Below are 25,290 nucleotides of genomic sequence, written 5' to 3' on the forward strand. Positions count from 1 at the left end.
AGCATGGCAGCAGCAAGCCTTTTTGGAGGAGAACTTGATCAAGGGGTGGAATTACCATCTAATTCTGATTGATTAGAGTTACTCTGTTTCTGAGGAGCTGCAGGTAGGAATCCAAGCACCCAGACCTGGGAGGCCCCATGAGCTGTACACCCACCTCCCTTCCCCAGGGCTGCTCGCTTCCCCCTAGGCTGGGACAGTGTTGGGCTCTTCTTCTTTTCTATATCGGGTTGACACAGTGTTTGGCACAAAGTTCAAGGAGAGTTATGTTTTAAGGAGTAAATAAATAGCTACTGTTGGCCCAAGACGACAATAATAGACTGCCAGTAATCTGAAATACCTGTTAGTTGCATGTGAGCTTAATTAAATCACACAAGTAATTGAATTATGCTAGATTTAGCAAAGAAATACGTTATAGCTTTGCTATTGCTAGAAACACTGGATGCTTTCTGAATCTTTCTTAGGTATATGCAGTTCATAAATAATTTTAAGCAAAGCTAATTTTATCTTCTACATTATGAATTTTCTAATTACACATTCCAAGAAGTGTGTATTATACTTTTAGAAACATCTCCCTGACTGTACCACCTTAATAAAATTAAGATGTCATAACCATTATAAGAAATATATTTTTTATCTTTTCTGATATCATTTCCACAAAAGAGTCCTTTTCTTTTCACCTGATCAGTCAAGATAATTAGTTAAGTGTCCACCAGATGATAACATGCAGCTGGTCTTTTCCTTTAGATAGAAAAAGCCAGAATTACCTGTGTTATTTAGGGTTTTCTGCAGGGGGTCAGGGAGATTTGGTGATTAAGGCATCAATATCTACCTAAATTGAAATTCAGGTTATTCAAAAATAAGTTTAATTTGGAAAGAAAGAGGGCTGCTTGCTATTTGGTGGGGTGAGCATATGTTTGTTTGCAGTTATCTTGGTAATGTTTTCAGGTTAGTCTATGTCCCAGACAAAAGTGCTCTAGTTTGTATGATAAATTATTTGGTTATTTTATATACCAGATATGAGAGTCTAAAAATGCATACATTATGCTTTTTGTAGTATTCTCCTAATTCTGTTTTTCATGTGTTTTTGTTTGCCAATTTCAGTGGTTGTTAAACACCTTTATTTATCTTTTCACATGAATTTTTTTTCACATAAAATTCACATTTTTCACATTAATAATTATCTCACAATTATTTTTTAAATACCAAAATCAAGAATTAATTGTTCAGGGTGAGAAAAAATTTTCTTTCTGTTTTAAAGGGCCTAATGTCTTAAACTCCTAACATTTGTACAAAGCACACCACTTTTGGAGAAAACGTGAAACCATCCTCCACCAAAAGAGCATCCGGATATAGCAGGGCTAGTTCTTCATCATCCTACATAATGAAGCTCAGCTCTAAGATTAATTTCCAAATAAACTACTCCAAGCCGCTAAGTAAATTCAAAGTTTCATAGAACTTTTAAGGTTGTAAAAAGGACCTTAAATTACCAGTACAACTTTCTTATATTACAGATAAAGAAATTAAGCCTCAGGAGTGAATTTGTTAAAATTACACACCAGAGAAGGGTTTGGTCAGGGTTATCAGGTCCAAGGTTTGCCTTTGGCTTTTTGCTTTGTCAAACAAGGCCACCAAGATCGATGTGAAATACACAAGGTTTAATATGTGGTAGAATTTCATGGAGATGAAGCAAAAACAAGGCCGCCCACTGCCTCGGAGGTCTCTGGAAGATGCTCCTTCAACGTGCTCCACACCGGGAACTGTGCTCCCTACAGGTTTTTACATTTCTCTGAACCATTATTTCATCATTCTCTCTTGTGAGTCGATGATAAGGAGGATTAAGGGGTGGGGGGAGGGGGAAGGGATAGCATTTGGAGATATACCTAATGTTAAATGACGAGTTACTGGGTGCAGCACACCAACATGGCATATGTATACATATGTAACTAACCTGAATGTTGTGCACATGTACCCTAAAACTTAAAATATAATAATAATAATAATAATAAAAAGAAAATGCTTCCCTCTCCGGAGCAGTGCTCTTTCCTACATGAGAAGTAATTCCAGTATAGCTACGAAAGTCAGCATGTTCTCTGAAACACAAAAAGGCCAAGTCTCTAAATGCTGCCCATTCCCACGTATGCTCTCCACATGTGAGCATCACTGTTCAGCATCAAGGATCTGTCTGCAAGGTGACGACCCCTCTGAAGGTCAGGAGAGGATGGCTATCCTCATGACGAACAAGCTGAGACACAGGGAAGAAGCAGCCAACACTGAGAGATACCAGAAGCTGCAGCTCCTCCTAAGACCTCGGAAGAGTCTCTGGTTTGCCATAAAGAGGAGCTCAGAAAACATTTTGCGAATTTTGAATGTGTGAATAAGATGCAATTTCAAAATGGTAAATTACTCATAGAGATCATGGCAAAACTGACCCACTGTCCCACCAGCCTTGATAAAGGCTGTTTCCTGTGGGAACCATAGAGAGATATGTACTTCGTGGAAAAGTTTCAGAACTTCTGTTTCAAAAACACATAGTAGGGAAATGATATTTTATGTATAAGAATATGAAATGAATCCTATATTAATGTGAAGGATTTATAGAAATATTAATCATAAAATAGCTATGTAAACAAAAATAGTTGATGGTGAATTTAGAATAATATTAAAAGATAAAAGTTAGATTTAGAAGAACTATTTATTCTTAGTGTTTCTTTTCTAATGTAGAAATGTTGACTAGAGAGGTTTAATTTAAAACACAGCCCTATTTTCCCATTGTTTTAGTAAATATTTGATAGGCAGGGGACCTGTTCTTCTAAAGTCTTCCATTGTGAATTCAAATATTCTTGCTAAGCACTATTTAATGTCTTTTGTGCGCTATTTAAAGCAAACTGAACATGTTTTTCTCAGTTTTCTTAACTTGAAGCTATGATGCATGCTTCCTTAAGCCCATAAGAGATATAACCAGAAAATGAATGAATTATAAGTAACATACTCCCTTACATTACAAGTTAAACCATAAGTTTATTATAAAGGAAACAGAAGAATAACACAGTGGCTTAAAAACTGATTTGGCTGATATTGAAACAGCTTGATTACAATAGAGTTTTCCTAAGTACTCATAGACCTGGGAAGTGAGCAGAAAATCAGGCCTGAGGGTGGCTACAAAGGTAGCTATCCTGAATCCAGGACAACGTTAAGGGCTCTGGGCTCCAGGTGAACAAACTGCCTGGATTTGGGGATGACAGGATCCTACTCACTGGCAATAACACCCATTGGGCCAAAGCCCTCCTGAGAACGAAGCTTTCCTAGTAAGGATTTTATTTAAGAAAATAATATAATGCTTAAAATTTCAAATTACACAGGTGTGTCATCTCAAAGCCCTTCTCAGTTTAAACAATCATATCTAAATCATCATTTAAATAACGATTCCTTACAAAACATAACTGCCAATAGAGAAATAATCTATACACAGGAGATCAGAATGACCTAGGCTATTCCCACAGAAAGAGCAGTTTTATAGAATTAACAAGCAGGGCAGAGACCACCAAATGCAGTCTGAAATGTGCTAATGTTTTCCTATCAACATTTCCAAATCAAATTTCAAAAAACCAGAGACTGCTTTTCGAGATGTGTTACATCATGAAGCAGAAAATACAAACCTTACCTGGTCAGAAGGAGAGCAGCATTTGTTCACCATCTTCATCTGTGGAGAGAAGGCAGAAGAGTCAGGGCCACAGGCACCAACGCCAGGACGGCTCACCTGAGTGACAGCTGCAAGTCATCAGCCACGCTCTGTCCTGGGAAACAGGCCTCTTTAATGACATATTTCCTATCTGAAGACCTAGCCAGAGTCAATACAAACATGGCAGCAGTAGAAAAATCTTTACTAGCAGACTTCAATTCCTCTTTTTCAAATATCAGCATTTATGTAAGTGAAGTTACACTTCGAGAGCAGGCGCTTAAATTCCAATATCTGAGAAAAGTGAGGAAATGATTTCTGCTCTACATAACCTTGTGAGAGTCAGTATTACTGTGATGGTAATTATGGTTATCACAGTTGATATTCTTTCTTTTATTTAGTTCTCCCAATGACCTATGGAGGTAGATGTTGTTTCCCAAAATTTCACCAACGAGGAAGTGGAGGTGCAGAATCATAATGCTCCCACAGCCACACAGCCACACAGCCGGGAGGCGGCTCAGAGTCCACATTTCTGTTCTGAAATATTGGGGTGTCTGACTTCTCTGCCCTGCCTATGAGGGGTGATGTGTGAAACGACACAGAACTGAAGGGCGCTCCTCGTCACAAACATTTCTGCAAATATGAGTCGAGCACCATCCTTTCTTCCCTTTCTATTTGTTGAGATAACTTTGGAATTTAAAGTGCTGTGTTTGAAAACTACGATGTTAGGAAAGTCCTGGTACTTCCTTCTATGGTTGCAGAAAGGAAGCCCCTGAGGTCTTCACAGGAGAAATGTTACACATTGCTGCTTCCCCCAGTGTTAGGTTAACTTCTGTTTAGCAGCCATAGGAAGAAGGGAGGTTGCAAGGGAGACGTGAGGTGGTAGGCAGGGCAGGGCAGGGGCAGGGCGGGTGCCTCCGCAGGGCTGCAGGGTGGGCCGCCCTTGGCCAGTCTGCAAGCTGGACCCAGCCTCTGCAGCCTCCAGGCTACGATGGAACAGAGCAGGGATCGAAGTACAATTACAGGGCAAATCAGCTGAGAGGGAGCAAGGGCAGCAAGGCTGGTCCAGGGCCGCCTCCAGGCAGGGCCAGTCCTGCCACAGTTGCCAGGGCTGCGGCCACGGCTCCATGTCTGAGTCCAGGTACCCACCACTCCAGGCAACGCCCATGTCATCGAGTCTTCGCTCCCACCCCATCTCTTTTCATTTCTTTAATTTTTAAAATGTCCTATTGACTTTTAATATCAAACACATCACTTAAGGGGACAGAACACTTTCGTTTCTGGGGGACTGCAGTACAAATCTGAGAAGTAATGTTTTTGCTCAATTATGTCTTTTTCTAAATCTTCATAATGTTTGGGAGAATTATACTTTTAACTCAATTAGGTTTCCCCAACTCAAAATGTCGCACTGTATCAATGCATTTGGGTAAAATATAAAATTATGACATATAACTATTTCTGTGTATGTGTGTGAAGAGAAAGAGAGAGGAAGGGACAGAGACAGACAGAGGCAGACAGAAGGAGGAGGAAGACAAAACCAGGTGAGAAATTCCCAGCTGTCAGACATAGCCATACTCTTTGATTCGGAAACATTCTGATGGCTTGATTTTTAATGTTTTCAGTCATAGGTTTGACACATTGAAACAAGTACATGATTTTCTGTTTAGGGTTAATCATAAATCATCAGAAATATGATGTCTCCATTATTTTTCATGCACGAATGAGCATCAGCAGAGACTCGGAAACACCGTCAATTATTTTTCATGCAGAATGAGCATCAGCAGAGACTCAGAAACACCGTGTACTCACGTTCTGAAGTGTCAGCTCCCTGATGTTGGCTGAGACCGCCCGCAGCCAGTCGATGCCATCCTGGGCTGTGTAAAACCAGAGGATCCCAGAGCTGACTCCGTCCAGGGCGAGCACCTCGAACGCGTTCCACCTGGGGAGGGAGAGAGCTGTCCAGGAGGCCCCGCAGCGAGGGGAGTGGGCCTGCCTCTGGTGAGTTTCAAGGCTGATGCTCAGCAGGGCTCTACCCTGGACCCAGGACACGGGGCAACTGCACCACTTCCTCAGGCGCCTCAGTAGAGTCAGCAGGCTCACTGAGACCAAGGCCAAACCCCGAATTCCCTTGGTAACAGGAGCTACTTCTAATTTGACGAAACATGAAAAGCACTTTGTCAAGGAAAGAACAGTGCTCCTGAAATTCTGGAGTTATTGTCTGCAGGATTCTTACTGGTTATTCTTTCGAAGACCCTTTGGATGGAGCACTTAAAGCTCCTGATGGGGTGAGGCTGGAGCAGCCCAGGCACCCTCCGCACTCAGCATCCACCCTTCTCTAGGACCACCTGTGTGCTTCTGATTGACAGGGGAGCTTCGGGAGAACATGGTCCCCTTCCGTTGCTCCATGACACTCCACTTGCTGAGAACTCGATCACGGCAAAGTATTAACAACAAACCAACTGTCTCAGATTCAGTAGTTCTTCCCTGTCATGCAACATCTTTTAAAAACATACTTTACATACACCTATGTGAAAAAGAGAAATGTCACGTACACTTTTGTAGACTTTTTTCTTAAGAAAATAGTGCATATTGGCCAGGCGCAGTGGTTCACGCCTATAATCACAGCACTTTGGAAGACTGAGGTGGGAGGATCACTTGAGGTCAGGAGTTTGAGATCAGCCTGGCCAACATGGTGAAATCCCGTCTCTACCAAAAATACAAAAATTAGTCGAGCATGGTGGCACACACCTGTAGCTCCAGCTAGTGGGAAGGCTGCGGCAGGAGAATCTCCTGAACCCAGGAGGCAGAGGTTGCAGTGAGCTGAGATCACGCCACTGCACTCCAGCCTGGGCAACAGAGTGAGACCCTATAAAAAAAATAAAAAAAAAAAAGAAAAGAAAACAATGCACATGAATTTATATGACTCATAATACCTCCATGGTCTCAAGCAGCTAACTGAAGATAAAATACAGAACAAAACAAACATATTCTTTTAAAAAAATAAGTCATCACTAAGCTATGTTTTAATCTTTCAAATGTGAGTGTCATCGCTGCTTTCTTAGGCAAGGACGGGTGTGTAGGGGAAGGGGTAGGAAACAGAGATGGTATAACACAGTTGTGCATATTTTTGAGCCAAATCTATCAGACCAGAGTTTGCTATTTTAAAAGTCATTCTTTTAAAAAGACTCTTTAAAATACTTTTTAAAATACTCTTGACTTTGCAGGAGGACAGAGGTGAAGGTGAAGGTGACTGTGTGGAGTCAGAGAGGGGAAGAAGCTGGAGAAAGCAGGTCCCCCGTGTAGGAAGGGCAGGCAGCTCCACCTCCACCTTCGCACATCCCTTTCTGATGACCTTTCCTGGTCTTCCTGGGGAGCACCTGTCCCTCAGGATCCATCACTTCCTGTGGGGCCTTTGATCCTGGATGTCTGCTATAATAAATTAATCTTTACACTGTAAAATGCTGGGAGACTGTTTTAGGCACATTGTGTACTATTCCACATCAATTAGGTGCTTATTAAATATTGAGAGACTTATATCTACACTTTTGTCCGAGTATCCATTAATTCTTATTAAAGTAAGTGCTAACTAAAAATGGGCTTATCGCCATCATTTCTCATTTGTTCATGTTAACTAGTGTGTCACATACAAAGCAAGGCTGACCTTAATCTAGTGGTAAATAAACAGCTGGGTCAAGTAGATTATTGCGGATGACAGCCAAGTTCCCTGGCTCCCCACATGAAGAGGTCAGAGACTGTTATTTTTAGGCATATTTTACATTGAGCTACAGCACACACACACACGCACACAACTCACCAGTGAACACCTCGATAAACAGTCATGTATTCCATACTCTTGGCCAACCAACTCTCAGACCAAAAACAGACTTTAGAAGAATCCTCAAAAGTCCCCTGTGTCCCACCCTCCACTTTTCCCCATCTCAGAGCTCTACACTTTTATTCTTTCAGAAGAGCCTGTTCTTCTCCAAAGGCCTGGGGAGGAACAGGAGGCGGTGCCAGTGTGGGCCAGGGGCAGCTTTGCCTGAAGCCAGCTAGACTAGGGGGCCTGCAGGGACCTCAGGGCAGCATGAGACAGGGGTCCCCCCTCTCATGAATCGGGGGTGCCTTGTGGGGCCTGCAGGGACCTCAGGGCAGCGTGGGGCAGGGGCGCCCCCCTCTCATGAATAGGGGGTGCCTAGTTGCGCGTGTAAGGGCGTGTGAAAGACACGTGTGGTCAACACTTGGCTCCAGCTCACATGTGCTAACAACAGTGTCTTCTCAAGGAGTTGGCATTTCCTGATTCTCAGGGTTAGTGACGTATGCACCAACTGCATGGATGACTGAACACTGGGTGCTCTCAACAGGGTCAGTACTGTGGTCATCCTCGCAAAGTCAGTGGTGAGAAGGAATCTGAGTCCAGAGTCCTAACTCTGCCTTCAGAGGTTTACACCATCATTGATGTAGCAGGAATAAGATGTGAGGTAGAGACGGTGGACTCAGGCTTCATGAAGGACCCTTTATCGATGCTGTGGTCTTGAGAAAGATCATCAGCTTTGCCCCCTGAGGCAGTGAACGCACGTGGAGCCCCAGAGGCTCATGGCCTCACACGAGGGGCAGACGGCTGTGTCCTGCAATGAAAAGGAAGGCATCTACAGTCCAGGCACGTTTATGCCATAGCTACATGAGGCAGGCTGGACATCTCACCTCTGAGCTGGGCTTTCCTTGTCCGTACGATGGGCTTCAAATGCCAACTATACCACAAAATAGGAATACTGAGAGGAACAAATGGGATAACCTAAACAAAGTTATTTGTAAGCCCATAAGTACCATATAAACATTATTAGTCTGTCATTTGTCAAAGAAAGGAATACAAATTAAGTATCTAATGAACAGAAACTGTGAAAGTTGTTGACATGAATGCTGATGGCAGATACTAACATGTTAATGAAACGGGGAAAGAAAGTTCACAGGTTGGCTCACTGTTGGTTCACTGTTTGGTTTATTGTTATAGAAGCCAGGTAACTAGTGTAAGTTATGCAATCTGCTTTCAGGCGCCTCTGGATGCAAGATTAGGAGCCGCTTCTTCCAGGGCATTTATGGGCCTTTGTTTCCTCCGAGTTTCACGGTTTGCTCCGAGTTTCCTCCGCGGCTCATGGATGGAACCCGGCCTCTCTACCCGCCTCGCGGTGGCCACTCAGGCCTTTTAGGATGGTGTTCATGTGGTCAAGGTCGTTGTCGGAGCTAAAATGCACAGAGCATCTGCTGCTCAGGAGCTAACATGCTCTTTGATGGCCACCCATGAGATTGTAGGAAGCCACTGTAAGCAAAGCCACACCAAGTGAAGGCAGAGCGCTTGGCACCCCGGAGTCCCCCGAGATGAAACCAAACCAGCTCCCAGACACTCGCCATCCATGGGGAAGCCAAGCACTGACTGTGTCGGCACTTTGGAAAAGTCTACCCTCCTCCCAGGGTTTCCTCGTGCCCTTAGAGAATTTTTCAATTCCAAAGAGAAAACTGAAAATAGACTTATAGTCTAGAAAGTGAATCAATTCACAGTTTTTGGCTAAGAGAAATAAATTTATTCCAATAAAGTTCAAAGCACACGTCTTAACGTATTAGGACATTAAGGAATTGAAGTTACGTGCTCGGGTCTCCACCTCCCGTGGACGACAGCCAGTCTGTTTGGGCTGTTCTTCGTGCGCTCTTGACTGTGGGCTCAGTGCCAGCCTCGACACTGCACCCTGCGGATCCTGCCGGGAAAAGCCCCACAGCCCAGCTCTCATGTGTCCGGTCACACTGCCTGCCTTTGCTCGGTCTTCCTGTCCACATCCAGAAAGGCCTCCGAATCCCGCCCACACCGCAGGGAATCTTCCTGTCATAAAACACACCTCAACAGATTTGACCCTTTTTCAAATCATCTGCCTCAGTGGAAACCAATCACAGGGCATTATCAGTTATTATTAAAGCCCCAAACCGAGACCCCTCCTACATCCACTACCAATGACCACTCTTCCAACCTCCTGCTTCACTTGTGCTGTGGGATTCCAGTAACTATAAAATTTGACCCTAAAAACTGAGAATTCTTAATTGCTCGTCAAAGCTTCAGTGTCGGAGAAAGGGAAGTCAAAATGTGTAAATCACCTTTTTAATAAGCTGTCCAGTTTTTAAAGAATAAATACATTGGACCTTACAAAATTTAACCAAGGAAGCTTTCATCCATAAATGATGGCTGGCGGCCCTCATTACAACCACAGCCTGTCACTCCCCGTCGGCTCTGGCCACCACCTCCCCCTGTGCCTGAGGTAACAGGGAAGAAAGGTATGCATTGCACGCATGCCTATTTTCTTTACTTAACTTTAAGCCTTCATGCTTTGGAAAATAAGGAGAGTGTGCATGTGTGTGTATGTGCATGTGTGTGTATTTTAGCTCATGACTGAAAATTATGAGTACTCATAAGACAAAAACAGAACGTGTATGTTTCAGAATTTGAAAAATCTTGAAATTTCGTTTACATATTTTATTTCAAAACTGTCTCTGTAGTATATTATTTTTTAGTACAATTTAGAAAAATATATTTTTTCTACTTCCCTGTCATGCAGTGGCATTTCTAAATAGTCCATATTAAATATTAATAGAGGGCTAATTTAAGTTCGGGAACTATGTAGTAACTTGTTCATTAAAAAGTCATTGTGGGCTGGGCGTGGTGGCTCATGCCTGGAATCCCAGCACTTTGAGAGGCCGAGGCCAGCAGATCACCTGAGGTCAGGAGTTCAAGACCAGCCTGACCAACATGGTGAAACCCTGTCTCTACTAAAAATACAAAACTTAGCCAGGCATGGTGGCGGGCACCTATAGTCCCAGCTACTTGGGAGGCTGAGGCAGGAGAATCCCTTGAACCTGGGAGGTGGAAGCTGCAGTGAGCCAAGATCATATCACTGCACTCCGGCCTGGGCAACTAAGTCTCCACCTCAGGGGGGAAAAAAAATCATTGTTACCAGAAATTCAGGCCACAAATAAAGTGTTCACTCGAGACAAAGAAAAGTTCAGTAGGTCCAAGAAAGAGAATTTCTCCCCTGTGGTGTCTCACAGGGCACCTCCTCACCCTTCTCTGTCACTTCCCATTGGTTTGTGAGAACAGGGTTTGGGTCTTCTGAGACCCTCACTTCCCCGGGCAGTGCTGCAGAAGCAGGAGAGGCAGGAGATCCCATCCGTGCAGGCCATGCCGAGGCCAGTGAGTGGGGCACTGGAGCGCGATGTCCAGGGACTCCCTGAAGGCCTCCCCATGGATGGGAAGGACAGGAAGCAGCCTGCAGGGATGCTGCGCACATCCATGCGTCTTGCCGTGGGCCCATCACGAGCCTGTGTGTTTGCTGAGGGCCTCAGCACAGAGGGCATCCTGCACTTTGTTCTTTCCACCACGGCCAGCACTAACAGCCCTGGCACTCAGTAGGCACGCGTGAGTGTTTGCTTTGTGAGTAAATGTTTGAGAAGACCCAGCAGGATTCCAGCACCTGGGTTTGTCACGGGAAGGTGGTGTCTACACTCCCCTCTGCCTGCTGCCTGCTGGTAGGACTGACTCCACCGGATCTCAGCCACACTGTGGGGTTCCCTCATCTGACAATGGGCTCACACCACTGGGCTTTGAGAAGGAAGCAGAGGAGAGAGGTGAAAGGAGGAGCTCATGGCTGGCGTATGCACATTTAACGCGTCCTCATGATCATTTTCCTCTCCACCGGGGACCATCTGGAGCGAGGGCATGGTGCTGCATTGAATGGCTTGTGCTTCCTTTCACACCCACACTGCTGGGCATGCCACCTGATTATAAGAACTGGTCATATATGATGGTGGCAGCAGTAACTGTAACAACAACAGAGAACTAAATAAAGGCCGTCGCTCATTACGAGCTGGCTTTGTGCCAGGATCTATCCTAAGTAATTCACATTTCGGATCTATTTCACCCCCGCAGTGATGCTATGGAAGAGGCACTGTCATTATCCTAAGTAACTTATGTTTCAGATCTATTTCACCCCCGCAGTGATGCTATGGAAGAGGCACTGTCATTATCCTAGGTAACTTACGTTTCGGATCTATTTCACCCTCACAGTGACCATATGGAAGAGGCACTGTCATTATCCTAAGTAATTCATGTTCCGGATCTATTTCACCCCCGCAGTGATGCTATGGAAGAGGCACTGTCATTATCCTAAGTAATTTACGTTTCGGATCTATTTCACCCCCGCAGTGATCCTATGGAAGAGGCACTGTCACTATCCTAAGTAACTTACGTTTCGGATCTATTTCACCCCCGCAGTGATCCTATGGAAGAGGCACTGTCATTATCCTAAGTAATTTACATTTCGGATCTATTTCACCCTCGTAGTGATCCTATGGAAGAGGCACTGTCACTATCCTAAGTAACTTACGTTTCGGATCTGTTTCACCCCCGCAGTGATCCTATGGAAGAGGCACTGTCATTATCCTAAGTAGTTTACGTTTTGGATCTATTTCACCCTCACAGTGACCCTATGGAAGAGGCACTGTCATTTCAACTGCCCAGGGTGCAGGACGGTAGGTAGCGGGGGCTTGTGCCACTGGCCGGGCCGAACAGCTGCTGAGTGTGGGGCCTGGGCCTAAGCTTGGGAACCTGTGGCCCCCCACGCTGTCGACCAGGGCACTGTGCTATCTGTAAGGTAGGATCCATGGATGTGGGCACTGTGCTGCCCACAAGGTGGAACGGTTATCTGTGTTTCCTCCAGGGACGCACAACCAGCATCCAGGGGCTCAGTGCTACTTCCTGGTTATCTGAGACCAAACGAGACCAACCAATTGGCCTCGACCACCCAGGTGGGCACCCCCAGCAGCAGGCAGGACAGAGGGTGACCTGTGATCACAATGGGACTTCGCTTTTCATCCAGGTGAAGGCATCACTCACAGAACTGTCCCCAAATCTTCTCAGCTTCAGCGTCGGCCTTTTCTTCTCTGTAAACTGCTCCTGAGTCCCGGCCGCCAGACATCACATTTTCCAGTGCCCGTCCCTCTGATCCTGGCTGCCCGTGAGGTCTGTTTATAAAATTGTGTCTGATATACCAGGCAGGTCATCATAATACAACAGCATGCCTAAGTTTACTCACTGATCTTCGTTTCCTTTTTCCATTTCAAAGAATAAAACCTCATCATTAAAACAGAATGCTGTATCCTGGTAGCCTGCATGAATCCAGAGTGAAAATTATCTGGACTATCAAATGGAACATGGGTGAAGGCTGCACACCTGACAATGAACGGAGCAGCAGAAGCTGTGGCTGCGTTTTTACCCAACACCAAAGTCAGCTCCTGCCCCTTTAGTCCATAGCTTCCTTAAACCAGGTGGCTCAGGGCCCGGGACACAGCAGTAATTTCTAGGTAACGTGAGAAAATGTCGAGATCTGTTGATAAAAGGAAGCCCAGAGCAGGCCCCCCCCGGTGGGCAACAGCCTGGGCGTGCAGGCAGTGGAAGTTGAGAGTCTCCCAGGGGCTGGACAGCTGCGCTGAACGGGGCCTGGGTGAGAGAGAGGCGCTCCCCCGACAGCAGGGACCCACAGCCAGAAACCAGATGGATCAGGGCCAGAGCGGGCCTTGCAGTCCATGTTCTTTGATCCTAAGAGAACCGTATTTTGTAAATGTCAAGGCCACATTTTAAGCACACGTGTGAACATGGGTAATTCACAGTCCATGACCACGAGGACCAGCTCTAAAGTGCAGACGTGAGTGGAGCTTCATCCCACGCTGGGAGGTCACAGGGCTGAGTGTGCACAAGAATGACAGAAGCACTAGCTGAGACCTGAGACACGGTACAGCACTCAGCCCACACAGCGCAGCACTCAGACACTCAGACCCCAGCCTTGAGACGCAGAAAGGCCTGGACGCTGCAGGTGCTGCCTCATCCCTCGCATGAGGCGGGAGGCTCCATCCTCTGCAGGACGCGGGAGGCTCTGTCCCCCGCACGAGGCGGGAGGCTTCGTCCCCTGCACGGGGAGGCTGCCGGCCCCTCCGGCTCTCTTCCTCACTTTAGAGTGGAGCCGACCTGCCCAGCGGAGCGGTGTTTGAGCCACAGGATGCAGCGAGGTGCCCTCGCTTAGACCCAGCAGAACTTTAATGGCTGCACCAGTACGAGCAGAAGCATCACCACCAGAGAACTTGTTTATATTTTATACAAGTTTACTGTAAAACGTGATCATGTCTCAGAGGAAATGATTAATTCCACCAGATGACAGACACCAAGGCTGACTGCAACAGGGCCAGTGCTACCTTCAAGCCCTAACTTCGGTGGAGACCCAAGCTCAGCTTCCCCAGCTGCGGCTGCACAGGCCCACACTCCAACAGGCCTGAGGAGCTTGTGTGGAAGCTGCAGGACTCCGGGGTGGATACGGTGGGGAAACGGATTCGCACCTGAGCGGACGAGCTCAAAGGCTGTCTGCCGTGACTCTCCCTCCCACACCAACAATGCTGTTGATGAGAGTCACACGGGCGGCTCCTCCGCTTCGGGAGAGAACACCCGCCTGCAGCAGCAGACGCTGGACACCAGCGAGGGCCCGACTGTCCTCCACCCATCCGTGGCCTCGGCACAGCAGCCATCAGCTGGACAGGCTGTTAGTCCTATAGGAATCCTTCCTACCTTGGAAAGTGTACACAGTAGGTGCTCAATTCCTGCTTGGAAATAAATGCATTTTTTGTTTGCTTTTGTTCAAGAGCTATTTCATCATCACTAGAAGAGATTTTGTATGTTTTGTTTGGTTTTGTTGTTAAGGGCAAATGCAGAATTAACTTAGGAAAAAACACCACAGAACTTCTTTCAGTGATGATAAAATAACTCTTTATAAAAATGTAAACACTGATTTAAAATACACAGTTGGGGTGGTGCTGAATGTACAAGGACACTTATACATCGCACCTCTCCCTTCGGGCAGACAGCATGCAGGACACCTGCTTTCTGTCCAGGGAAGCAAGGCAGCTGCCTGTTACAGGTGCTGTAAAGTGTGTCTAATGGGCTTGATTATGGGCTCAAATTCCTCATGTTTGAAAAAACAAACACATTTTAAAAGTTCACTTTACATAATGAGTGAAGTTACTGTTAAAAATTCAAAATACAATCAATTTGAAACAGAGATAGATTTATTTTCTATAAAAATAAAACAGTCTAAAAGATTCTTACAGGCTAAATTTACCGGGACTAAGTCCTAACCTCTCAAAATTTAGTTTTCTATAACTATTTTGCATAAGAGAACTTGCAGTTTTACCTATAGCTGAGGAAAATGAAGATAAGAAGCCTGGTTCAGTCTCCACCTTTTCTCTCAGTTCAGTCGAAGAGCGTCCTTCACAAGCTCGGTCCCACATTTCTCTCGGTGTGAGCCTTGGTGTATCACAGGCTTCTGTGTCCAGGAGGTCACTGTCATGGCCTCAAGGCCTTGCACCTCCATTTAGCAGAGCTTTGGGTCCCTGTGTCTTTCCATACTGATGGGGTGATTCCAACGGAAACGCCGCCTGTATTCCCAGTTGGTGCTGGGGACGGAGAGTGGCGCGGTCCCACCCACTGCTGCCTACGCTTCCGATTTAACCTCTATGAAGCTGGGTGACTGGCAGAAAGGGCGCCATGTACATGGAGAACATTCTGAGCAATCATCCCGTTTTTGAGAAACACACATTGTGTTCAACAGTCCTCCAGGTCCTCTTCCAGAGATCAACCTTCATTTTAAAATCCAAATCCAACTTTCTAATGACATAACCATGTAGGTTTCCTCTGAATTGACAATAACCTAATAGGCTATCTCAAAGCCCATGGAATCAAAATCAATGGTTATAAACCAGTAGAATTTGGTATTGGTCAATAGAATGCCTTACATTCCAACTTTAATGCATTTTTGAAAGTTATCATTTAATCACATAATCCATAGCAAGGTTTTTTGTTTTTGTTTTTGTTTTTTTTTCTTTTTTCCAGTGTAGCGAGTGGTATTAAATGGTGGTCAAGAAATGTTTCCCGCATAAAATCTGATCACTGAACACACGGCTGGTGTTAATGGGCCTCCGTGTGCCCTCAGATTGTGCCCTGCCCAGGTGTGCTAACCTGCACATACCGTGGGCTGCACCTCCTGAGCCAAAGATGAGAAAGACCTGGTGTCACTCAAGAGCAGGACGAATCGTCCCTGAGCGTCTGCACTTTTCTACTTCATTCAGATCCTTGGGAATGAACGTCTCTGCAATGATTTCTTAGTCCAGACGGTGCTTAAATTCCACCCCAAAACGCAGATGTGAGTGGAGCTTCGTCCCACACTGGGAGGTCACAGGACTGAGTGTGCACAGGAAAGACAGAAGCGCTGGCTCAAAGAGCCGTCCGTCAATGTTTCCTGCTAACCGTAAGCTACAGACTTTACAGAAGCACAAAAGTAGTAAAAGCCGACTCTCAAGAGAGGACCAGACATGAGGATGCCAATTCCACCTCCTGGCACTGCTTTTCTGCTGCTTATTTTACGACCGCTCAACAATGTGCAAAGAATTCTTAGGCTCCTTTCACAAAAGCATCCTGATTCTTTTCATACTCCTACATACGTCTTTAAAGTTAAATATTTAATACTTTTGGGAGAAATGAGGAAGGATAACACATAGATTACTAACAATTGGATTTATAACGAGGATAAAAAGAACCAGCTGGCATTTATTCACACCTTGTAATAAACACTGTGTAAATTACTTTATATGCTGCAGTGGTTTTAGCCCTCACAATCATCCTATAAGAAAGTCCTGGTGTTATAATGTTAAAGATGAAGAAATCAAGGAGGATGCAGATTCACCAATTTTCCCAAGGTGACTCATAAGGCCAGAGGTGGTAAAGGCAGGGACATACATACACACATACACAAGTGAGCTTTATAAAGAACTCAGTCTCCGATTCACAACCTCAGTTCTTAACTAACAAAAAGCCTCTTCTGTACATTAAAGCCACGTGAATGGCCACTGCTTACACAGCTCAATGTTTTCCTGCCTAACACTGCATTTTTCCTATATATTTGTTTAGGTACTAAACACAACTGCACCTGCTGGAGGGGTTCCGTGAACTCCAGGAATGTAACCACTCTTGTGACCTGAGTTATCACGGCTTCCATTCTTTCTCCTGGGATGGAAACATTGTGTCTGAAACGAGCTGTAGAGTGAGGTGAGCGCCGACTCAGAACACCCAGCCGAGGCCTGGAGAGTGGGCCCAGTCCAGGTAAACATAAAAATCTCTACACCAGGAAATCATTCAGCCAGGAGAATAGTTTTGCTTTTCCAGATAAGACTGAGTATGAGGTGAGGAGAACGTAGAATGCATTCTGCAGATGCCACCGAGGGTTCCGTCTGTACCTCCTCCTCCCACGCTGGGCACGTGGCATCAGAGAGGCCTTGGAACACTCCAGGTGAGGGGCCTGGGAGGCAGAGCATGGGGATATTTGGTCTCTGAGGTAAGCACAGAGCAGGTAACAGGAGGGATGGCCATGCAGCAGAGGAGGCGAGAGGGGGACGAGGAGGCTGGGAAGCCAGGTCAAGGGTCAAGGGTCAGGTGGCATCCCCAGGACTGTGCTCCAGGCAGAGGCACAGATAGAATAAAAAATGAAATTAAATCCAGTTTTTGAAGAGTGTGACTTCCATAGTAATGGAAAAGTTTGGCCTAATTCCTAAAAGTGGAGTGTCCCTAGCAACTCCCATCCCCAAGTCTGGGGTCAAATTCCCAGTGGATTGAACGTGGCTCCCCAAATGTTCCATGCTGAAATCCTAGCCCCCAAGGCAGTCGTGTTGGAAGGTGGGGTCTTTGAGAGGTGATGAGGTCCTGAGGGTGGAGCCTGATGGGGTCTGTGCCCTTACAGAAGAGGCCACAGGGAGACCCTCATCCCTTCCTCCACATGGAGACACAGAGAGAAGGTGCCGTCTGCAATGCAGGACAGGCCCTCACCAGACTGACCGCCTGACCCTGGACTTGCACCTTCAGAGCTCGAGGGATGCATGACTGCTGCGTAAGGCCACCCATCTGTGGAACTAAGGTCACCCATCTGTGGAACTGGGCTACAGCAGCCCACGCTGACTAAAATGAGGTCTTCAGAGCCAGGTTAGTGTGCTGAGGTCATGTATACCCCGAAGGTCTCATGCCTCTAAAACCTTCTCCACCTACTCTTTCCACCAGACACGCCTGGCTCCTCCCTGCTTGGGGATTAATTTGGCCCAATACGAATGATGTCACTAATAGTTCTCCCCTTTCAGCAGCAGGAAAACTCAGTGACTTTGGTTCATGTTTAGTTGTAATGGGGAGGGTGCCAGGAAATTGAGGTGAGGGGTTCATGGTAAAATGACTCTGGCCACAGCTGTGGTTGTGGGGCTAGGAGCACAGGGATCCCAGGATGCACTGAGGAATTGGATGCAGTTGGCAGAGACACAAGATCAGTGTCGGGGCTGCAGGCAGGACAGGGAGACGCTCCCCATCACTGCACTGCTTTCCTCTACAACAATCCAGCACCTCCAGCAGCAGGCAGGACAGGGAGATGCCCTCCATCACTGCACCGCTTTCCTCTACAGCGATCCAGCACCTCCAGCAGCAGGAAAGACAGGGAGACGCTCTCCATCACTGCACTGATTTCCTCTACAGCGATTCGGCACCTCCAGCAGCAGGCAGGACAGAGAGACGCCCTCCATCGCTGCACTGCTTTCCTCTACAGCGATTCAGCACCTCCAGCAGCATGACAGGGAGACACCCTCCATCCTGCAGTGCTTTCCTCTACAGCGATCCAGCACCTCCACAGCAGGACAGGGAGACGCCCTCCATCACTGCACTGCTTTCCTCTATAGTGATCCAGCACCTCCAGCAGCAGGCAGGACAGGGAGACACCCTCCATCCTGCACTGCTTTCCTCTACAGCGATCCAGCACCGCCAGCTTAAGAAGCCTTTCCTGTTCATTTTCATCACAAACCCTGAAAGCCTATTAAATCTCCACACACAAAGGAAAGAAAAATCAAATTAATGTTTAAGGCAGACAACTTGTTACGAATTTATCTTGCTTGGATACGAAGAAAAGATCTTAATGTACAAAAGCGGAGACTTTGCAGCATCTTTTCATAGACAGGGTGCTAATCCCTTACAGTCAAAATGAAAAAAAATGAATAATCCTCGGAGGTGAAAAGAAAAGATCCTCGACTGAGAGGCTGCAGAGGGAGAAAAAGAGAGACAGAAAGACAGAGACAGAGACAGGCAGAGACAGAGAGAGACAGAGACAGAGAGAGACAGAAACAGAGAGAGAGAGACAGAGACAGAGGGAGACAGAGGCAGAGAGAAACAGAGACAGAGACAGAGAGACAGAGAGACAGAGGGAGACAGAGACAGAGAGAAATAGAGACAGAGAGACAGAGAGAGACAGAGACAGAGAGAGACAGAGACAAAACCAGAGACCGAGAGGGACAGAGAGAGACAGAGGGAGGGGTAGAGAGACACAGAGAGGGGCAGAGAGAGAAAGAGAGAGGCAGAGACAGACAGAGGCAGACACAGAGAGGGACAAAGAGAGACAGAGACAGACTCAGAGACAGAGGAACACCCGGGGAATCTCGGAAGCAGCATCACACAGTGTGGGTGGGGACCACTCCCCCGGAGAAAGCGTAACGGAGCCTAGAGAAGTGAGTCGGGAGAATGACACAGATGCAGAATGATTTCTCAAGAATGATTCTGAATTCCCAGGAAAGAAGGAGCAGATGCAGTTCCACCCAGAGAAGGCAACTCGGAGCTGCTCCGCACATCTGTTGGATGGGGAGGGGTGTCAGGGTGCCTCCGTAAATCAGCAGCCCTTGTTCTCTATCAGAGCAAACTCAGGAGAACTACCTTAGGTAGTCATTCATCCGCTTAGCAGTGGGTCCACGGGTGCCTCGGGGCAGCTCTCTGTGGTGCTCACAGGACACCCTTATTCACCTACGTGCCCGTGGAGGGGGCAGCCCAGGGCTGGGCACCACGGAAGACACCCCCACCAGAATTGCCAGGTGTTGAAGGCAGCATTGGCTTCTGAGAAGACTTAGAGACCTCCAGATCTTAAATACGTGGCCCCTGCCCTCATCAGAGTAGGACACATGCCAGAGAACTGGGCGTTTGTAGAGATCTAAGTGGAATGGGATTATGCTCTCTCTGTCAACATGAACACCCTAATCCTCTATCGTCAAAAGAAAGTTTTCAGAAAATTTAAAGATGGCATAATGAGAAAGAAACAGCAGCTCTGTCACCTGCTAGCAGCCAGCAGGGCTGTGGGGTTCCTCTGAAAAACACAGAGTCCCACATGTCATCAACCTCAGACCAGGGCTCTCCAGGGACATGAGGGAACAAGGCAGAGCAGGAGCAGGGGACACACGAGATGCCGTCCAACCACAAAGGTCCCATAGGTCTCTGGCGGGCTGCTGGCCTGAGGGAGGGGCTGCTGCTCCCACAAGCCTGGCCTGGATCCTGCCACTTCCTGTCTCATGCTCCTGGATAGAAATTAAGCCAGACACTGCTGACACAGCCCACGCTCTGACGGCACCCAGTGCAGGGCAAGCCCTGATCTCCTGGCCCTTCCTAGAACCACCCAACACATTCCCAAATTCCATAACAAGCCCCATTTCCTGAGGCTCCACAGCCGCCAGGACACTGTCTCCCTGGAAGCCCGGGTAAGGAGTACCCTGTGTGCGGGACACACGAGCTCAGAGCATCAAGTGCTGTGCTCTCGGGATGGACGAACCCCAGAAAATTCACCACAGGATTCTTTTTGGTATGACTATTTAAACATGATACTCTCCTTTGCAAAACAAATTAGATTATTTAGCAGTACAATTCTGACTTGTAATATCACTTTTCAAAATCTGCTTATCTGCAGTAGGTCTGTTTCCATTATGACTACTATAGAGCCCATCTGCCTTCTTCTTCTGAAATAAGGTGAGTGCCTACAAAGCAAACGAAATTTTATTGTAACTCACAAAACATAATTTCATTGTATTTAAAAAAAACATGGTAGATGTGGGGCAAAAAGACCCCTAAGCTGTGGGTTTTGTCTCTTCCTCCCTTACTACTTAACTCCCTCCCTTTCCCTCTTCCTCTCCACCTCCCTTCCCCTCCCCTCACCTCCCCTCCACTCCCCTTCCCTTCCCTTTCTTTCCTTCTATGTTTTAGAAAAAAAAGAAAGTCAATTACTTTTAATCAATTTGAGGCCTGCCTAAAACAAGAGGCATGGACAGGGCTCCTGTGAGCTGATAAATAAAAAGCAGTTCCTCCTGTAAAGAGTTGCAAAGTGATGCACAGTAATTCTGTGGGACAGAGATTCTGGAGCTGTTTAATTGCTCATCTTTGGGGATAATCACTCAAATCTGAATTTCCTTCCTTCTGTTCAGTCATTCCTTATTCCACAAACAATTTGTATTAGTCCATTCTCACACTGCCATAGAGAAATATGCAAGACTGGATAATTTATAAGGAAAAGAGGCTTCCTTGGCTCTGGTGGCACAGGTTGTACAGGAAGCATGGCGGCATCTGCTGGGACTCTGGGGAGGCCCCAGGAAACTTACAATCATGGCGGAAGGCAAAGGGGGAGCCAGCACTTGACATGGGCATAGCAGGAGTTGGAAGGAAGGAGGGCAGGTGCCATACACTTTTAAACAGCTGGTTCTTATGAGAACTCACTCACTATCACAACAGTACCGAGGGGTTGGTGCTAAACCACTCATGAGAAATCTGCCCCATGATCCAGTCACCTCCCACCAGGACCCATCTCCAGCACTGGGGATATTTCAACATGAGATTCGGGTGGAAACCCAGACCCAAACCGCATCACAATTAAAAATCACTGAACTCCTGCTGCTTCAAAGCTCCTTTAAACGTACAGTTTCATTTTTTGTTACCTTCATAAACTATCTTAGAAAGCAGTAAAGTATTATATCATCTCCCACCCTACTTGGTTAAACTGGCAAAGAAGCCGTCACAAGAGCCCCCATGAGTTATCTAGGTCATGGCCCCAAGAGGGTGAAGCAGGATTAGAAATCTCTTAGTTCCTATCCCCGTACTATTCCTTCATACCACCTGCTTCCCCAGGGGCACATCCCAGAGACACCACCGCTCTTCCTCTTTTCTGAGCCTCTCGTGAAGCTTCCTCACTTGCAAAATGATTGTGGATACTTTTCAAACATTTCTCTTGTTCTTAAGTATTTCTTCACTCTCTATTTTCTGAAACACATGCTATGGGCAGGAGCCTGGCTCAAATCCAGCTTTGTCCAATGGTACCATGTGGAAGAACAGCCAACCATCATCCAAGCCACTTTTGTTTTAAAAGGATGAATTTCTAAGAAGCGTGGACATGCTATGGGCTTTCCAGAGTGAAACAGAGGTTGAGACACTAGAGCAGTCAGAGTTCAAAGGCATCCCCCAGTTCTCAGACCTTGGTGGAAACATGTGCTCCAGTTATTCAATCAACAGAAACTAGGTGTTTCTGTGAAAGGATTCTGCAAATGCAATCAACGTCTCAACTCAGCTGACCTTGAGATAGGGAGATTTATGCAGGGGTACAGCCTGAACACACGGCCCTTTACGTCAGGGTCTAGAGGTCAGAGTGAAGGAATTCATAGATTGGAGGCTCATGGGGTTGCCTGTTACCTGCTGCTGGCTTGAGGGCAGAGGGTGACCATGTCAGTGAACATGGTGGTCTCTGGTGGTGGAGAGCAGCCCTTGGCTGACAAAGGTGGGGAACTGAGTCCTATAAAGTCAAGGGACAGAATTCTGCCAGCAACCCTGAGTGAGCCTTGAAGATGGGAACACAGCCCAGCCAACACCTTGATTTCAGCCTGGTGAGATCCCAAGCAGTGGACCAGCCGGGCGCTGCCGGACTCCTGACCCATGAGAACTGTGAGATAACAAAAGTCTTGTGTTACCTGCTAAGTTTGCACAGGTTTGTTACATGGCAATAGAAAACTGATATGGTAAAGACAGGCAAAACTCTAGCATCTCCACCACCATGGCCACCCCATCAATAATGCTTTTCTTCACCTGATGTCAGAGAAACGTCTGCATAACTAAGCCAGTAGCCAGGATCGCATGATTATGCTAAGTCACCTGTGATGCTGCATAACGACCTGCCGAGTGTCACAGGACAGGGGCTATTTTCCTGTTGGAGAACTTGAGGGAAAGCCCTACTCTGTGGCATCTGCTAATGTCCATTAGGAAGAATGCTTATGTTTTTATGTCTTTTTTAGTTTCATCTCAATATGCTCCCTTAAAATTCTCAGTGAACAATCTTTTCTGGTACTGTGTATCCAATGATTTAATCCTCATTCACAATGACACATAATTTATCCAAATGCATAGTTCCCATTTTGCCAAAGAACCACTTGAGTATAAGCTTGATCTGACAATGGAATGGAGGAAAATAACTTCTGCCAGTGCACGGGCTTGTAACATGTTGGAGGCAAATGGAAATAAAAACAGTTGCATTTATTACATGTGATTTGTATCATATAAATACATATTTAAAATGAATTAGACTTAAGTATGCATCTATTCTTTACAGAGTCTTTTTTTTAAAAAAAAAAAACTGAGAAAACTAAGGAACCTCAACCATCATTGGTCTAATTACTTAACAAAAGAAAAGACCCAAGGGTGATGTCAGCATATGGTGGAATGGGAAGTCCCCTGCTCATATTCCCCACAGCAACAATGAAGGGTGAAGGGTGAAGGGTGAAGGGGAAGCAAGCTTGGCCCTTCTTCACATGGCAGCAGGAGAGAGAAGAGTGAGGAGCAAAAGGGAAAGAGCCCCTTATAAAACCATCAGATCTCATGAGAATTCACTCACTATCATGAGAACAACATGGGGGAACTACCCTCATGATCCAATCATCTCCCACCAGGTCTCTCCCTAGGCACATGGAATCATGAAGATTACAATTCAAGATGAGATCTGGGTGGAGACACAAAGCCTAACCACATTACTACTATTCACACAAGGACCCAGAGGGACTCGCCTGTCTGGGCCTCCAACATGCTGGCGGGTTCTCATCCCACTGCAGATGCTGAACATGCCCTGGACAATTATATGTCAACAGATTAGATAACCTGAGAAAATCAACAAATGGATCTAATTAAACTAATGGGATCTAATTAAACTAAAGAGCTTCTGAACAGCAAAAGAAACTACCATCAGAGTGAACAGGCAACCTACAGAATGGGAGAAATTTTCTGCAATCTACTCATCTGACAAATGGCTAATATCCAGAATCTACAAAGAACTCAAACAAATTTACAAGAAAAAAACAAACAACCCCATCAAAAAGTGGGCAAAGGATATGAACAGACACTTCTCAAAAGAAGACATTTATGCAGCCAAAAAACACATGAAAAAATGCTCATCATCACTGGCTATCAGAGAAATGCAAATCAAAACCACAATGAGATATCATCTCACACCAGTTAGAATGGCGATCATTAAAAAGTCAGGAAACAACAGGTGCTGGAGAGGATGTGGAGAAATAAGAACACTTTTACACTGTTGGTGGGACTGTAAACTAGTTCAACCATTGTAGAAGATAGTGTGGCGATTCCTCAAGGATCTAGAACTAGAAATACCATTTGACCCAGCCATCCCATTACTGGGTATATACCCAAAGGATTATAAATCATGCTGCTATAAAGACACATGCACACGTATGTTTATTGCGGCACTACTCACAATAGCAAAGACTTGGAATCAACCCGAATGTCCATCACTGATAGACTGAATTAAGAAAATGTGGCACATATACACCATGGAATACTGTGCAGCCATAAAATAGGATGAGTTCATGGCCTTTGTAGGGACATGGATGAAGCTGGAAACCATCATTCTCAGCAAACTATCGCAAGGACAAAAAACCAAACACCGCATGTTCTCACTCATAGGTGGGAATTGAACAATGAGAACACTTGGACACAGGAAGGGGAACATCACACACTGGGGCCTGTCGTGGGGTTGGGGGAGGGGGGAGGGATAGCATTAGGAGATATACCTAATGTAAATGACGAGTTCATTGGTGCAGCACACCAACATGGCACATGTATACATATGTAACAAACCTGCACGTTGTGCACATGTACCCTAGAACTTAAAAGTATAATAAAAAAAAAGAAAAAAAAGAAAAAAAAAGAATTAATGTAAAACATGCTTTTAAAAATGTTAAAAAAATTCCTAGAAACATACAACCTATCACGATGGAATTAAGAGGAAATAGATTATCTAAATAAACTAATAACAGGTAAGGAGATCAAATCAGTAACTGACTTCAAACTATACTGCAAGGCTATAGTAATAAAAACAGCATGGTACTGGTACTAAAACAGATATACAGACCAATGGAACAGAACAGAGGCCTCAGAAACAGCACCACACATCTACAACCATCTGATCTTTGATAAACCTGACAAAAACAAGCAATGGGGAAAGGATTCTCTATTTAATAAATGGTGTTGGGAAAACTGGCTAGCCATATGGAGAAAGCTGAAACTGGATCCCTTCCTCACACCTTATATAAAACTAATTCTAACTGGTGTGAGATGGTATCTCACTGTGGTTTAGATTTGCATTTCTCTGATGGCC

At 45.8% G+C, this 25,290-nt stretch overlaps 1 protein-coding gene across 3 annotated transcripts in view; it reads right to left on the minus strand.

Moving 5' to 3' along the window:
- Positions 1-25,290, minus strand: part of SNTG2 (syntrophin gamma 2) — a 417,829-nt gene that overhangs the window by 124,626 nt on the left and 267,913 nt on the right. For all 3 annotated transcript variants that reach the window (XM_024242487.2, XM_063713807.1, XM_054548457.2), the window contains exons 10-11: positions 5,486-5,615; positions 3,662-3,700 (exon numbers count right to left, since the gene is read on the minus strand). In XM_024242487.2, the coding sequence (XP_024098255.2) occupies positions 3,662-3,700; positions 5,486-5,615 (169 nt within the window). The remainder of the gene's footprint in view (positions 1-3,661; positions 3,701-5,485; positions 5,616-25,290) is intronic.

The sequence above is a fragment of the Pongo abelii genome, chromosome 12 (assembly GCF_028885655.2).
Source record: "Pongo abelii isolate AG06213 chromosome 12, NHGRI_mPonAbe1-v2.0_pri, whole genome shotgun sequence".
Classification (NCBI taxonomy): Eukaryota; Metazoa; Chordata; class Mammalia; order Primates; family Hominidae; genus Pongo; species Pongo abelii.